General features: G+C 39.1%; 1 protein-coding gene across 8 annotated transcripts in view; it reads right to left on the bottom strand.

Moving 5' to 3' along the window:
* The window catches only part of FAM13A (family with sequence similarity 13 member A), a 120,873-nt gene that overhangs the window by 85,718 nt on the left and 21,414 nt on the right, over positions 1-13,741 (bottom strand). For all 8 annotated transcript variants that reach the window (XM_085058035.1, XM_085058038.1, XM_085058040.1 and 5 more), the window contains exon 5: positions 10,621-10,777. In XM_085058035.1, coding sequence (XP_084914161.1) covers positions 10,621-10,777 — 157 coding nt within the window. The remainder of the gene's footprint in view (positions 1-10,620; positions 10,778-13,741) is intronic.

Here is a 13,741-nt window from a genome sequence, read left to right as displayed (position 1 = left end):
GTGCACAGCAAGGCAGGTGTGACATGCAGCAGTGCTGGCAAGGATGCTAAAGCAGTTACAGAGCTGCTCTTCTTACTCACAAGATGAAAACAATATGACTGTGCAAAATAGCTCATGGCTGATTAAGGTTCCAAAAATATATGCCAAGTGTCAAATAATCTGCATTTGTAACACTAAAACTGTGTGGACAATGGTATGGAGATCTTCAAAGGCATTTTCTAATTCACATGGTCACAGGTATTTTCATGAATGTTAACTGGATGGAATAACTGATTTTTATTCAGATATCAGTTCACAGAGTTGTCATTCAGTGGCACAGATACCTATAGGAAAATACAGAAAACTATTTAACAGGAACAGTAACCCAAAACCAAAAATAATTTCTTCACAATGTATTAGGCATCCCTTCCATTTTGTACCCAGAAAGTGATGAAAACATCACTTAGGAGGAACAATGTCAGTAAAGCATGCAAAACAAACCAGGCAACAAAGATTGAAACATCTAGTGTTTATATACGAGTTTTTTGCCTTGGTTGCTATTAGCATATAAATACTGGGTCAGTTTCTTATTTTCTGCTATTCTGCCTTGCCATCACTTACACTATACTTTAATAACTAGAAAGCAGCAAAGCTGTTTCAGATATAAGTGATAAAAGGCACAATCTCACTGTTTGGAAAAAAAACACATCACTACTTTTCAATATAAAACTAATACCCTATTCAGTTCAACTTTCATTTCCTTTTGTTCTCCCAAGACTATTTATATATATGACCTTTTACCTGAGAGCATATCTCTTGACAAACAGCTAAAGGCTACTCTGTTTCACATCAGTACAACCTTAACCTACTGCACTCATTGTCGTAAAACACAAACAAAGGTCACAAGCTGTGATACGTAAGCAAGAGAGAGATGTGGAAATCTATTATTTTTAGAGAGGACTGCAATATGGAAAAGGAAATGACAAACATAGTAATAATCCCATGATGTACCTCAATGCTACCAACTCCATCTGTGGAATATTGTGGTATTTTCCAGGAGAAAGAGTAAAATGTGTCTCCAGCCATGCAGAAGGACTGGTTACTGAATGCTGCAAGTATTATTGTTCAACAGGTAGTGCCAGGATAGCACATAATTCCAGAATTTGGAAAAGGTTACGATGACTTCACTGAGGGAAAATATTCATCTTCCATGCCCATCCCCACAATCTGCAAATAAAACATCCCCATGTTATCAACACTGTTTCCAGCACAAATCTAAAACACAGCCCCATACCAGCTACTATGAAGAAAATAAACTCTACTCCAGCCTAAACCACAACACCATGATATATACACCAGCAGGGGTTAAGGTGTCATTGACCACACCCCATCTTCTCATGGCTGAGGTACAAATAAGAAGCCTATACCAGAACTTAAGATCAAAAACCCAAATTAAACATTTACCAAGTGGCATACAATGACTTCTCTCTTGCTGGGTTTACCTAACTCTGTGTGTATGTGCACAGACGTGTTCAGCAACAACAGAGCTCAGATCTGTTCAGGGAAACATTTTATTCCACGTTTCAGTTTTGAAAACTGGAACCTGATTTATCAATTTACTGTAATGTTATTCATAAATGGAAAAAGCATGACCTAAAAGAAAGCCATGACCTAGATATGGGAGACATCCAGGCTCTCCAGACCTGCATCTCACTTTACAGTTGCTTACACTCGGTCTTGAAAAAGCTAAATTGCATTTTCAGATCTAAAAATCAAAATACTCACAAGGAAAAACGTTTTCTACACATGGAATTTAGCAATGTTACTTTCAAAAGAAGTATCTGACCTGCAGTAAATTAGGGAGTCCTAAGTGTCTCTATATTGTTCTAGTTATTTGTAAGATTAGATCTAGTTATTTGTAAGATTTTCAGCACACAAAGAACAGACCCCTTTCTTAACAGTGAAACTGAGATGTTCACTGCTGGCAGTTAAGGTCAAATGCTGCTGGGATCAGCTGGACACATCAGATTTTCAAGAGCATACATATTCAGACTTTAGGAGCATCTGGCCCCTTGTGTCCCTCACATCACATGCTCCTGTTGCTTTTAAGACTGCCCTTTTAAGAGCCCAGTTTATGGCAATAAGCTTTGGGGCACTAGAAATGTTACAGGCACCGCAGGGTGTTATCAATCACCTTCTGGACAAACTGTGACCATCACAGCACTCACAGGAGGGATTTTTAAAATATCACAGAACTTATACTGAAGCAAATGAGCATTTCACTGCTCTTAATATGGGAAAAAGAATTAATTTAGTGCTGACTGCTTCTGAAGCTCCCACCTTGAGAGTACTCCAGATGAAGCTAATGGCAGAGGCCAGCAAGAATTAAATGCCACAGGCAGAAAAATCTCTTACACTTTTTTACTTTGGATCAGTTCTGACTGCCTGCAATGTGTCCTTGTCGCAAAGACAACACTGACTGCTGATTTATACAGAGAGGATAATGCTGATCATTTTGTGTAACCTGATTAACTGAATGACTAATTAAGGAGAAGCAGAATAAACACTGAGGAATCTAAACAGGGGGAACTGAGAGATTTATCTTAGTTTTAATATTTTCACGTTCTTGCTAATCTCCTTTTCCCCCCACAGGCACAGCAAAGATGCTAACAAACAGCTGGCTACTGCAGAAGTTCACATGCTTATTTTACTGTACCCTGTTTCTTGATGCTGACTTTGATGCCTCCCTTTTGAAAGATGATGGTGTACTGACTGAGATGGACTGCTCCCAAGTGGTAAGACACAACGTTATACCCCTCCAGAAAAAACAAATCACAAAAATCCCCACAACAAAACAAAACAACAACAAAAACCCTTCAAATAAATCAAAATCAGTAACAGACAATGAATGAAAAACATATCAAATAAAACAAGTGCGAGAGTACAGATCAGGACACACATACACATATGGATCTTATTTTCCCTGCATTTTAGCTATGTGGTATTATCATGAGACAATGATAGTATCAAGGAGTGCTTGTTTCAAGAAAAAACCGTGAGAGAGCAAAAGCAAAATTCCTAAGGACCTCAACTGCAAAATTTGTCAGCTATATTCAAACAATTTACAGTATACTAGAAGTATGGACAACAGGAGAGAAGGAGACATTTTTTATGTGCCCGTCTTGCCTTTATATGTCCTAAATCTTGGCAAATTTCTTCACATGATGTGTTGAAATTAAAAGATGGCTGGTGAAATTCTAGCAAAAGAAGTATCAGCATAATAATGTACTATTTTACAAAGTTTAGCATTAGCGTATTTTTGTAAATATTCAGGATTGCATTTAGTAACACCGCAAGTGACAAATTTATAATCTTGTGAATGCTTCAGTGAATTTCAAGAGCAGAAACATTCTGGTTTAATAATACATACACAGAGTTGTCAAAACCAGCACAGCTAGAAGCACTGGAAAGCTATTTCAAAATTCCACAAGAAATTGTTCAGGGTTTTTTTCACTTGCCTATCTGAATCACAGCGTAAACATAATCATCCTCCTCAGCCCAGACTGGATGTGCTATAGGTGAAGGGTCTAGAGCCTTATAAACTTTCCCCTACAAATCTCACATTGCTCATTTCCTGTCAGTCCACATCTTAAAATGTCATCCTGGCTGAATCACTATATAGCCTTACTATAAACATGCCCATCTGCTCACTGGTGGACAACTGCAAAGTGAGCTCTAGCTGAACAAATACTAAACAAAAATCAGAGACATACTTCCACAGGTGTTCCTTCCCCTCATAGACTTTCCATCCATCTTCACATCTCCCAAGTGAACACTCCTACTCTTGGGGGCTCCCTAGTTCAGGCAGGAGCAAACCAGCATGATGTACCCAAATAAGAGCATGCTGCACAAAATGGAAACATTTGTCAAGATCTCCAGAAAGGATTTCCAAAGATCCATTCCCACTGTCTCCTGATGGGAAAGAATTAATCCAGTACTGAAAGCTGACCATTAACACGATGCTAAAATGGTCCCAGACATGAAAGAAGAATAAAGGAAACTATCTCGACCCTGCAGGCTTAGCCAGGGCAGCGTAACATGGATTAGAAACGGATGCCCTTTTTCCTGACGTAAATATGGGGCTGCTCTTGTGTCTGCTGAGTGTGTAACCCTGAGGTGACAGGGAAAGGGACTTATTTAAAGGGAGCCCCCTCAGTTGTGGAGTTGGTGAGCTCTAAGAAGTTCCTCCCAGATCCCATCAAGGAGAAAGAAGCATTTATGAGTGAAGATCTAGCTTTGCTCATCTGGGGAAATCAGCTGGAACATTGTGGCTTTCAGTGGAAGTGGAGCTTTACAACTGACTGCAGAGGGACCACAGTCAAGCCAAGATGGAGAACTTTGTGACTATCTTATCTTTCCTACTGCTCCTCAGGGATGAAAGCCTCAAATCTTATCTCAGGCTGAATGATCTGATCAGCGTGCTCAATGGGAAGGAGCAAGCAAGCACTCCACTTTAAGATAAGTTAGATGAAGCACTCTCCTTGACAAAAAATAATGCACTTAGGGGTCTTGACTGGCTGGGGTGGGCACTGCACACTTTGCACACACCAAGCACCAAGAGGTGCAGCCACACCTGCAGCAGGGGCTGCCTGCGTGTTAGAAATCTGACAGCAGGCTTGCACAATGCTGTGTGTGCTTGTGCTACCATTTAAAGTATGAAGAATTACTCTGCCAACACATCCCCCCCACTGAAGTGGTGGCTCAGGTTAGAAGACTGGAAACAAACAGGATAAAAAAGCAGAAAGGTAATTGCATCTAAAATAAGAGTTCTTTTGAAGCAATTAGTTTTTGTAGAAATCAGCAAGAGACCAGTTTGTGCAGCTCTTCAGGTATTGAAACCTACCTGTTCAGAGGTCATCAGAATGCACCTACAATATACTCACAATGATAAAATTGTACATTTATAATTTTACTTGACTTTGTAAGATCTACTTTTAATTCAGTTTTAATGTTATGTTAATTTTATATATATATTAGGTTTTTCTTCTGCATCAGGTGAACAAGACTATGTATTCTACCATCCAGAAGGGGAGGAATGGGAAAAGCCTTTTGCATTCCTGTCCCCAATATGTGATCAAACCAGGAACAGCATTAAATCCTCATAAAGTCAGTGCTTGTGTGCCAGTGCAAATATTTATGTGTTCTGAGCCGACTGGTTCTCAAAACCAGTTTCAAAACCAAGAAGGCATTGGAGGGAAAAGGTGAAAAAACAATAGGAAAAAAATCTTGTAACCCAGCATAACTAGGTAATAGATTGTATGCTTTATTTGAAGACAATACTGAGCTAAAAACCATGCTATTAAAGGTGACATGTTTCACCTGAAACCAGTGGAAGGAACAATTCTAGAAGTCTCCCAAGAGTGAGTCAGGTAATAGTTTGCCTGCCCAAATTTCCCTTGCCACTCAAACTAAATAAAAATCTTCCTCACTATCTTTGATCATTAGGGAAGCCAAATCACTGTTATTCCAAGGTCCCAAGTCATTCCAGTTGTAGCAATACACCACTGGCTAGCTGTACAACATAGGACTATATGCAACTCAGCTCAAACAGCAATTCAACACCTTTGTATATTAAAGGTCCTTGTCAAAAATATAATTTCTGTTGTTACCGTAGGTTTTGTATACTTTTTTCTTCCAGAAGATTACAAAATTGGCAATACTGCAACTCGAGACTAATTGTTGACTACATGAATTATCACTCAGTTTAATAACACAAAAATCTATGAGGATCATATGGATTCACACTAGAAAATTTTGCTCCAAAGCAAAACATAAACAACACTTTCTTAGAAACCCCTGACACTTATAATGTGAAAATGCCCAATAGCACAGATGAACTGTCAGAAAATTAACTGTTCACACACAACACTGCCTAATAAAAACCAGGTAGTTATGCTCCTGAAAACATGATCATGGAGCAAATACCTAATCAGAACACTCAACCCACTTCACCCATTTCTCTCTAATTAGCAGATCCTATTGATCAACACACTGGGACTCTTACTGACCCCTCACTGAATGAGGAAATTAAAGAGAAGCTTGGATTAAGGATTGTAGTAATAGCTGGCTGCAAATGAGACCTGTAAACCCCAACAAACTCCAACTTATTTCAGAATTTAAAAAATAATAAATCAAACCCCATAATTCTTTTATTATAAGGCATTTCCAAATATAGATGTATTTCTGAAGAAAGTACATGTTATACTTCCACCTGCTGGCCACCCAACTGGATGATCATCTGGATATCATTGTATTAGGCGGATTGAAACCCTTCCAGGCAAGGCATCATGAACCTGACAGTTCAATTTCCCATTGAGATAGAAACTATCCTAAGAAAAATTTATTTCTTTTGTTAAAATTGCACTTTCAAAAAAAGGTAGACGTTTCCAAAGAAACACTTCCCATCATTTCTAATTATAATATTACAATGAGCAAGATGAGGCTTTACAGCCCTGGGAACAAAGCAGGGATTGGAATGCAACTTGCAGAGATTTCCAGCTGCCTTATTTTCTGAATTATGATCCACTGAGAAATCAAGATAAGAAATCCTTTTTACCTGGCACAACTTGTCTTTCCCAACGACTGAGCAACCTTTGAAAGAAGAAATGTAACTGGGATGAAGGTGTTCCTGTGTCTCCTCAGTGCACATACACAACCAGAATGGCAGTTCAACTATCAGCAGCCCTACAAAATCACATCTCTTTTTCTCTTCTCTAACACTAATTAATTTTCAGCCTCCTTAAAAGACATTTTCTTTAAGCTGCAACAGTCTGTACCTGATTGAAGTGCTCCTGCTCCTTCTGGAAGCCTGTAGCATTGTGGATTTCCCCTAGCTATGACCAACATAGCAGACAAGATGCAAGTTGCTCCACTGGAGCTGTTTTTCCTTTCCAACACCCTGCTCAAAGAGAAGCTCTGATGCTTTCATATTCTTGTTTCCGTTTTAAAAGAGCAGTATCTCCTACTTTTAAAAATCCACTGGTTTTATGACCAAACTCTGGAAAATCTTAAGATATCCAGACCATGAAGTGTCAGGAGTCACGCAAGTTTGGGAAGATGGCAAATATGACCAAGACATTTCATTCCCATTTTGAGGTAGGATAGCATGAGCCACTATTCCCCCGGTTTGGGGTTTAATTAATCATTTAATGGGTTGATGTCAACTTCAAAAAAGATTATTATGAGTGGACAATGTCAAGGACAGGCACCTAAGCATCTTCAACAACAGCCCAAGACTGCAGGGAAAAATAATATTCTCACAATACATTCAGACAGTAACTAAAGCTATGTTTCTCTTTTTCCAGTTGAGATTTCAGCACCAAATTATGAGTCTAAAGCCATGAAAAAGAGAAAACAAAAACCAGGGCTAATTTTGTAACACACTAAGCAAGAAAGGCAAATTAGAGCAATGAGAGAAGGACATTATTTGATGAACTTTTTGATGTTTATCTCTATTTTGTCAAACCACTATCACTGAGTTTCAAATTTTGATTCAAGCTAGTCCTTCTGCTTGTGTGGCATTCTTCTTCCTGTAGATGAAATTTCATGCTTATAGATGCTCTTTCCAAACTCTTACTCAAGAAACACCTGGATCAGCACCAATGGCTTTGACCATCAAGCAATTAAACTCTTGAGACAGTGTAAAAACTGACTTATTCCTATAAGCACCTCCACCCCCACTCTGGAAACCTTACCTTTGGGAAACATCAAGATTTCAACCAAAAGAGGAACTAATGGTTGTCCAGAAAAATGTCTCAATAAATCCTATCCCCAAATTACACGCTGAGAAGAACACGTAAAGCAGGTCACATTACCACAAGCCACTGTACTAACCTAGAGAAAAAATTATCACTACATTCAAAAGCGTGAAAGAAAGGATGACAAAGAAATACAGGCTGTGGAGGAGCTACAGTGTGCATGCAGAGTGACTGGAGGTGATGGAAGGTCACATATCAGGAGTGCTGGAGCTTTTGCACTTCACTACGTACGACTGCCAGCCTTTCCTCTGGAATGGGAATGAAGGGCTGTCAAGTTTGAATAGACAAAAATAGTGGGACAGGGCTGTGGGAATTCAGAGAAAAAATGTAAACATGGAAAAGTGAGGAAGGAGTGAGAGTGAAGGCAGTCGTGGGAAAGGTAGCAGTGGAGGAACTCAGGGTGAAATGCTGGCAATGCAGTAAGGGATTTGGGGGAAGGGATGACAGAATACCCCACAAGGAAGTGAGTGAGGTCATCTGAATCTCTTCTCACCCTCTTGGCTGTTCCCAAAACAGAAGCTAAAAAAGCCACTTAAATAAATGCAGCTGAGTTTGGTAAAAAGCAAGTCCTCAGTTTCTTCACTTTCTTTGCCATTCACTACCCCATCCCACCATGGCTCATGCTTGAATGCAACACCCTTAAAATCAGCAGGGCCTCAATTTATGAGAACACAGTCCTTAGCATCCCACATTTTTCACTGCTTTCAATAGGATTACTTGGAAAATTTCTATCCACCTACCTGTATATATAACAATGGCTTTTGCAGAAGCAGTAATTTTGCCTACAAATAGCTTGCTGTTTTCTGGATACTGTGACACAGGTCATGTCAAATAACTCTTGGAGGCATTTATTCTTTTATAAGACAGACCAGCTTCTACTGTATGTAATGGTACATGCATTAGCAATCTGGCAATCACTTTCTCTACTGAATTTCCTTATTACCACTTGGTTTTCTCTTCAAGTGTACCATTTCTACTTTATTATACAAATTGGCTAGGATAGAGGATATCTGCTAGGATACAAAAAAAGGTAACCTTTGAGAATGGTATAAAGCATCCTTTCATAGAGCCACCTGACAAATTTCAAGAAAAATCTTAGTATCTTTTCTACATGAAGTTAGATGATTGTACTTCTTGTGTTTGAGTATGTGCCTTGATTAAACTAGAAATTTCCCACCCAAATTAGATGGAAAATGAACAATGTGAAAGTTTTGCAGCTGGCTGCCAGCAGAATTTGGAAAATATCAACAAGGTCCAAAGATGCAAACACAATGCGAGGCCTTGGATTTAGACACAACTCATTCCTCTCAGGCCATCATCTGCGTCCTGAGGAAAAGCAATGGGCAACACTTTCCATCTCACTTGTGTAGCTTTATCTTTTAGCCTATTTTGTTAGAGTAACTCTGTCACCATGTAATTTGATAGCTTGTATCCCTCAACAGCTGTGGGAAATTACCAGATCTCTACATTCATGCAATCCCAAGTACTACCAAGTCTTTAGAAGTGAAAGACTATCTTGACTTTTGGAACAGGCTGAGGCTTGAAGGAGAAAGAGGTGTACCTGAAGCTTTCCTTCTGGGTTCTTTTTTTAGAAAGATGTTCTTTACCCGGTTTTGTTGCTGAAGTGACCATCAGCAGCTAAACACCACTGTCGTCAGCCAGGCAGATCATTCGCACTACCCAGAAGTTACTGTAGCACTGGAAGGCTACAAAGTCATTCTATCTCCTTCCACAGAAGCATTTCAGCTGAGAGCCAATAACAGCTAAAAGACAACTAGATACAGCTAAATACTTCCTCACTGATTCACCACATATGAAAATCAGCACAGAGCCTCCTTTGATACACCACAAGGGCAGAGACGTTATCAGCTATCATTTGAATGGCAGAACCTGGACTCACACCAAAATTCCTGTTCTGTCAAGGTCAAAGACACTGTATTTTTATAACTTACTTTCTGACAACTTCCAGTGAAGGCTAAAGTGATTTTACCAGTGGGTAAAACCCTACCAAGGACAGTCATGTAGTTCAACCCTCCCAAACTCAAGAGCTCACACCCTGTAAGAAAGTAATTATCTGCACAGCTAACACACAAAAAGAAATGAGGCAACTGGAAACCATCCTCATGACCATTTCCTGCACAGACTTGAGGTTGTTTCCTGTGGTAGAGACAGCACAAGACAGAACAAAGCACTGCTGGCTGCCCTGCTTGTCAACTTCTGAATCTTAGAATCCTTTGATGTTACACACAAGCCTTCTTCCCATCAAAGGTATATAATACTTTAACCATATCACTTTTCTTTAAGAGCTCCAATGTACTTTTTTCAAATAGTAACTCCTATTTAATGCTTGTCTTCAAGTGCACTCAGAAATGGCTGAGTCAGAATGTGGGACTTTTAAACTGAGGTACATATTTGAGACAAGCAGACTTCACAGTGGCAAAGGCTAGAGATCTCATACTGTCCTAGAGAAACAAAGTTCATCATCACTGAAGCACACCATAAATGATCACCACGTCAGAAACCCTGAACACTTCCGAGAATTATTCTGCCTCCTCATTTAAAAACATGTGAATTTTAGTGAATATATTTCCTGCATAAATAACACAACAAAGAATAAGATGTTTAATAGAGTGAATTTCCAAACTAGTAATGAAAATTTGCCTATCAGCAGAATCAATGCATAAACTGCAGACTAATCAATAACACAGAACATTATTATAAGAGAGTCTGTCTTCCACTTATCTAAAAGATTTCTGAATTGAAGCCTGAAATAAGCCTGAATTATTGATTTGCTGTAAGAAAATGAAATATTAGAGCGACTCACTTTTACCAAAATTATTCTTGCTAGCTCTTCACACACAGGCTTTTCTTCATCCTTCAAGCCTTCTAGTTCAAACAAGGTATTGTAATTTTCCAGCATTTTTGTCATTATCTTGTTGCAGATCTCCTGTTCCTTTATCCCTTCAAATCCAGAGGGCACGCTAGAATTGGGGAGACAACAAAGCAGAGAGTTACATACTAACTCAACATACAAAAGGTTCTGCACAGGGTCTCTGTAGCATTCCAGTTGTGGAAAGGCTGGATAGCAGCCACACGAAACTTTGTCTTGGAAAGGAGGACTGTGCCTATGTTGGTAACAACTATCACAGTCTGTCTGCAGTTTTTTTTAATCAATATTAAAATACCATACCTGTTGGCCAAACTAGCCTCTCCACAGGATGTAGGTAGGAATCTAATTGAGACAGCCACCAAGTGGTGTGCCACCAACTCTGCTGTAAGTTGGGTTTCATGACACACAGTGCAGACAACTCAGGCATTTAGACGCTCTGAACTGTTAAATCAAGAGTCAGATTCCTCCTAAACCTGGTTCATGATAACCTCAAAGGTACACAAGAAGCATAAGTGAAAAAATTAAGAAATCCCACATGCTAAGCAAAACACTAAAAGTTAAACAAGGTCTTTGCCTTCAGATGACCCAATGCTGTATACCAGCTTTTTTAATCTAACTTCTGAGTTACCATTTCATTTGAAAGTGGGTCATAACTCAAATGGCTTTCTAAAACATGGAGATAGAGGCTGTGTTTTGCAGAACACCCTAGAAGATTAATACAAAAAGTGGTTCTTTAGCTCCATTTTTGGGGGGAATAACCAACTAGTTGGCTAGTGAAGAAGCAGCTTCTTTCTCTCTTGAAACAGGCCCCTTGGCAGCTTTCCACAGACATTAAAGGCACACAGAAAAGGCAAGATACTGTATGTATCTGCATGTTTCCTTCCCTATTTCCCACAAGTCTCTCATGTAGCAAAAAATGCATACTCACAACAGAGCTCATAATTCATTGAAGCATCTGGTGATCATCTGCTGCAATATAAGCTTTCTTCACATTTTATTGGCTCCAAACTGACTTAAATTCTGTTTTAATGCAAAAGTATGATCTCTGAAGACCCTTCTTCTCCAATCATTCAGTGTTTCCTATTGTACAGTATTTCCAGACACACTGTCTTCTCAGTAAGCCACAAAGTGGCTGCATGGATGTGAATTTCCTAAAGACCTCATAAAGTGGCAGAGGCTGCTGATCAGGAGTAATTACACAGAGAAGATTTAAAGTGGAGAAGCAGAGGAGTCAAAACCAAAAAAAAGTTTCAAGCACATTTTGGCTGAGGACAAGTGGTTATATGAGAAGAAAACACAACCCACTCCCCCAAAAGTGAAACAAATGCCATCTGAGCTATTTTATAAGGATGTAATTTGAAAGCAAACCATTGCTTACTACAAAGAGCAAATAAAAATTTACAAATAATTACCTACCACAAAACTGTAACTGTAGTTTACTGGGCCAGATATGCATTTCAACAAGAAGGCTCTGAAAGCAAATGCTCCCAGAAATCTGTCATCAAAAAGTGCATTTTTACAGGGGCTATTGATGCTTCTCAATGCTTTATTCTCTGCCATACACCTACATATCAACAGGGAGAGTAACCCACTGCAGCACACATCTTCATAAACTCTAGAAGAAAATCTTTACTGCTATCATTTCAACATGTAATACATGCTAGAGTAGCAGGACCTGAATTTTAAAGGATAGAATTATTTTACACTGTAGAATATTGGCAACTGTAAAATGTGTCAGTCTCAGCTGACTGATTTCATTAGTGTGGAAGCTGGCCTCAGACTAAATGAAGAACAAACAGGACAACTTCTGTTGATGGTTGTGCATGTATACTCATGCCAATTCACTTTAAAATGTCACATACCCAGTAAAACTTAGTAACTCACCTGAAGAAAGTGCAAGTATGCAACAGGCCTCTGCAATTATCCTGATTGAAGGAAACCCCTCTTGCCATGCTAAATGATGTGCTCCAGAGTTGGCATGGTGCAAAGCCTGCTTGCTTGCCTAGTTCAGGCAAATCCTGACTATCACCTTCCTGATTTGTTTCTCCAAAACAGAGTACCACTTAAATAATGGCACCCCTATGAACTTCATTCCCAGGAAAAGACTGAAAATGTAACAGAGCACATACAAGCCAAAGTAAAGACTCCAGAGAGCAGAACTTACAGCTAAACCACATCTGCTACAGCCAATACTTCCCTACTCGCAACAGCTAGTACCAAAAAACTCTACCTGGCTGAAAACCAGTCCACTCTATAAAGTTTCCACACAGCACAATAACAGTATTTAATTTCTGCCCAATTCCATGGATTTCTTGCCCTCCCTTCCCCACACTACCTTGTCAGTTACACTTTACTAAATCAAACCTGTGAAAAGTCCAACATCCTGTTCTGAACAATTCTGTATGAGTACGGTGAGATACATAAGCAAAACAGAAGGCTAAAGCTCATGCTTCAGTCTTTTTTAACACCTCTCTCTGAATATAACTAAGCAAAGGATCATGAACTGATTTATTTTAATAGCAGTGTAACATATTTTATTCATTACCACCTCTCTGCCACTTAAACAGCCCTATTTAACAACGTTTCTAATTTATTTCTCCTGTAATTGCTGTTAGCAGACCTCCACCATGATAAGGACTATTACACTCTTTGAGCTCTCCGTGATGACATTTTGCTTGCAACAAACATATATGCTGAGCTGAAGATAAGTTTATATTATAAGCACACACCACCCTGCCTATTTATACAAAGTAAACTCCATATGCTGCCACACTGCATGATCTACCAGTTTGACTAGACTTTTCTGGAAATGTGTGTAAAAAGAATAGCATTTGCATTAGCTCTTCTTATTCTGAAAAGTCACGACATCTACAAATGTCACTTCAACTGACTAGAGAAACCCAGATCTGTGAGAAAATATTCTCTTCACACTTCCACTTTCCTGATGCACACCCTACTCCTTGGAAATTTTTCATGATCTTTTGCGAAAATCTTGTTAAAACACCACAGTAAAACTGTTCATAGTCATGGTTCCCTTATGTCTATTTTCATGTTA

The sequence above is a fragment of the Lichenostomus cassidix genome, chromosome 4 (genome assembly GCF_008360975.1).
Source record: "Lichenostomus cassidix isolate B80296 chromosome 4, HeHo_3.0, whole genome shotgun sequence".
Classification (NCBI taxonomy): Eukaryota; Metazoa; Chordata; class Aves; order Passeriformes; family Meliphagidae; genus Lichenostomus; species Lichenostomus cassidix.
The sequence above is the reverse complement of the archived record's forward strand: the minus strand, read 5'-3'. Positions and strand labels throughout refer to the sequence as shown.